The 2,602-nt window shown below is 37.5% G+C and overlaps 1 protein-coding gene across 1 annotated transcript; it reads right to left on the reverse strand.

The window, feature by feature from the left end:
* Positions 1-574: 574 nt before the first annotated feature.
* On the reverse strand, positions 575-1,024 carry LOC118609307 (60S ribosomal protein L23a-like). Its single transcript, XM_036228320.1, has one exon. It carries the CDS (start codon positions 1,022-1,024, stop codon positions 575-577), a length of 450 nt encoding a protein of 149 aa, XP_036084213.1.
* Between the last annotated feature and the right edge of the window lie 1,578 nt (positions 1,025-2,602).

The following is a 2,602-nucleotide window of genomic DNA, read 5'->3' on the forward strand; positions in this document are numbered from 1 at the left end:
GTTTAATCGTTCTTTATCTGCTCCTACTTTTCTCTATTCTGGGGAATCTTGCTAAATTGCCTCCTCTTCTTCCTTTATGATGATTGTGGTGTCCTCTTAAGCTCATATTTCGAATAATAACTATCGTTTTCTGAGTACCTACTCTGTGTCCTGGAATAGTATACTCATTGTTTCTACCTCAAAATTCCTGGAAATGAATTTTCTTCTGCCAATTTTATATCTAAAGAGACTTTTTGACAGAAAAAGATGTCATGTTGCTCTAACTCCAAAACTGGTTTGATTTTTCTGCTCATTGCAGTATAAGGAGGGGTGTGAGGGATAAGATGATAGGGGGCTGGATGGTACAAAGGGAGAGGACATGATTCAGATAAGTAAATAGCAACCGAACCAACTGTCGTTGCTGACTTCTTTGAAATGATAGCCCGTGTGGTTCTCCACTGAGGGTGTGTTAGAGGCATCCTTAAAATGTTTGGGAGGATAGCTTAGGTGACATCTGAGATAGTTGTTGGACTTGTCAGAATTTCTTCGCCCCTTTCTTCATTTTGGATAATCGGATGAATTAATATATTTAGAATCAGCCAGCTGGACTCAGGTTAGATGATGCCAAAGTGGTTGCAGTGTGTAAAGCAGGCCAGTCAAGGTCCAGTCCTGGGGCACATTTCTCTCCAGCAGGTCCTGCGGCAGTGTTGACCCTGAGTGCATTGGGCGTTGCATTCTTCACAGCTTGTCTGAGCCACTGCTGTTCAGCCCTGATGCCCTCAACAAACACCAGGGTGTTACCGTCAATCTTTTCCATCATTGCTTCTGTGGTTATGAAACTTGATGAAGTCGTAGTGGTGGAAACTGTTTCTCTGTGAAGGCTTCTTCCAACAGTGCATGGACTGCTACTGCAGTCCCAGGGTCTTGTGTCACAGAAAAGTGAGTGACTGGATTTTCCATGGCTGTGAATGCCTTTCGGCACCAGCTTCTTGACCTTCAAAGACTGCTTTAGCTTTAATTTTGCAGGGGAGGGGTGTGGTGTCATGGGTTTCCTTCTTTGCTTTCAACACCATCTTCATAAAAAAGGTCTCTCAGTCCCAGATGTTTTATATCTCTTAGAATCAGTTGCCCTGAACACAATAGACAGAAAAGAAGTAAATAAAAGGTTGACATCACTTTTGATAATGTTCTAAAGCAGAACGAATTCTTAAGGAAAAAAAATAAACCTTCAAAATGTTCACAACCTGGGAACCCAGCAAGAAAGCGAATTTTTTACAATAAAAGCCACTCAACAGAATGTGTCCTCGAATTTACCTTTCCTTTAGGAAACCCACCAGGTTACTAATTAGGAAAGAGTGATGTAAACTAGACTGATCAGCATCTAACTCCTGGGAAGATGACAAAAATGGCTGATCAATAAACTTTTACAAAGCCAGGGAAACAAATGAAATGCAGATTTGACAAATTAGCCTTGAGATTAGTGCACAGTGGGATCACTTTAGGCATTTAGTTTTGCCTCTTACTCGGATAAAATCCTACTGGGAGTTATTGCTGCTTTAGCTTTTGCAGGGTGGAATCAAAAAAGAAATGCAATGACATTACAGAATTCACAGCCTTTGCTTTCAAAGCAGCAGTTTGAAAAATAAATTTGTGTGTTAAACATTAAGATGAAGTTTAATACCTACTTGTTAGAAACCTTTGAAGAGAGAAAATGGGATACTTTGTTCTGGAATAGATCACTTGCTTGAATTTGACATTACTTTTATCACATTTCCTTTGAAAGATGGTTCTGACTTAACACTTGACCTCTTTGAGAAGATAAAAGTCCTATATCCTATTGACAAAAATGTGTGTTTGTGTAAATGAAATACATTCTATAATCACAAAAATACAGTTCAGGGACTTCAAGATTAGATGGTATAAAACAAATTTAAAAAAATGCAAGCTTGATACTCTGCATTTTGTAAACATGTTTACAAGTATATCATGTAGACATCGTACATATGCTATGCCTTTACGGAATAAGTTGTACTGTAATTTCTTTGTATTAAAAATTTCAGAATAAAACATAAACTATCTTGGATGGATATTTGTGTTCTATGTGTTTGGAGTAAAAAAATCAGCATATTTGTATCATAATTTTTTTATTTGAATGAAACACAGGGAAAGATATATATATATATATATATATATATATATATATTTTTTTTTTTTTTTAAAAACAGGATTGCCTGGTTCTTCTCTTAGAACTCTGAGTATAGATTGGTCTACAGTGTGGTTGGTACTGGGCCTCAGAATATGTGAAAATATCCCACATGGTTCTAATGAGGTGGCAAAAAACCAGTGTGTTAGTGCTGTACATTTAATCTGTAATAATGTAGTGTTTCTCAAATTTGGATAATCGTCCTGTTCATTTCATAGTACTTTTATAAATATATGCTAAACCAGCAGTTCTCAAACTGTAGCATCCAACCAGAATCGTCTGAAGTGCTTGCTTGGCTCCATCCCAGAGTTTCTGATTCAGTAAGTAGGAGTGAGGCCTGATAATTTGCATTTCTAGCAAGTTCCCAGGTGCAGCCATACTTTGAGAATCAAAGCCATTCTTTGGGCCATACTTTGAGAA

Source organism: Rousettus aegyptiacus, unplaced genomic scaffold (assembly GCF_014176215.1).
Source record: "Rousettus aegyptiacus isolate mRouAeg1 unplaced genomic scaffold, mRouAeg1.p scaffold_m13_p_11, whole genome shotgun sequence".
Lineage (NCBI taxonomy): Eukaryota > Metazoa > Chordata > Mammalia > Chiroptera > Pteropodidae > Rousettus > Rousettus aegyptiacus.

Excerpts from the sequence above, each read along its gene's own strand:
- LOC118609307 (XM_036228320.1), bottom strand. The coding sequence starts at position 1,024 with ATGACACCACACCCCTCCCCTGCAAAATTAAAGCTAAAGCAGTCTTTG.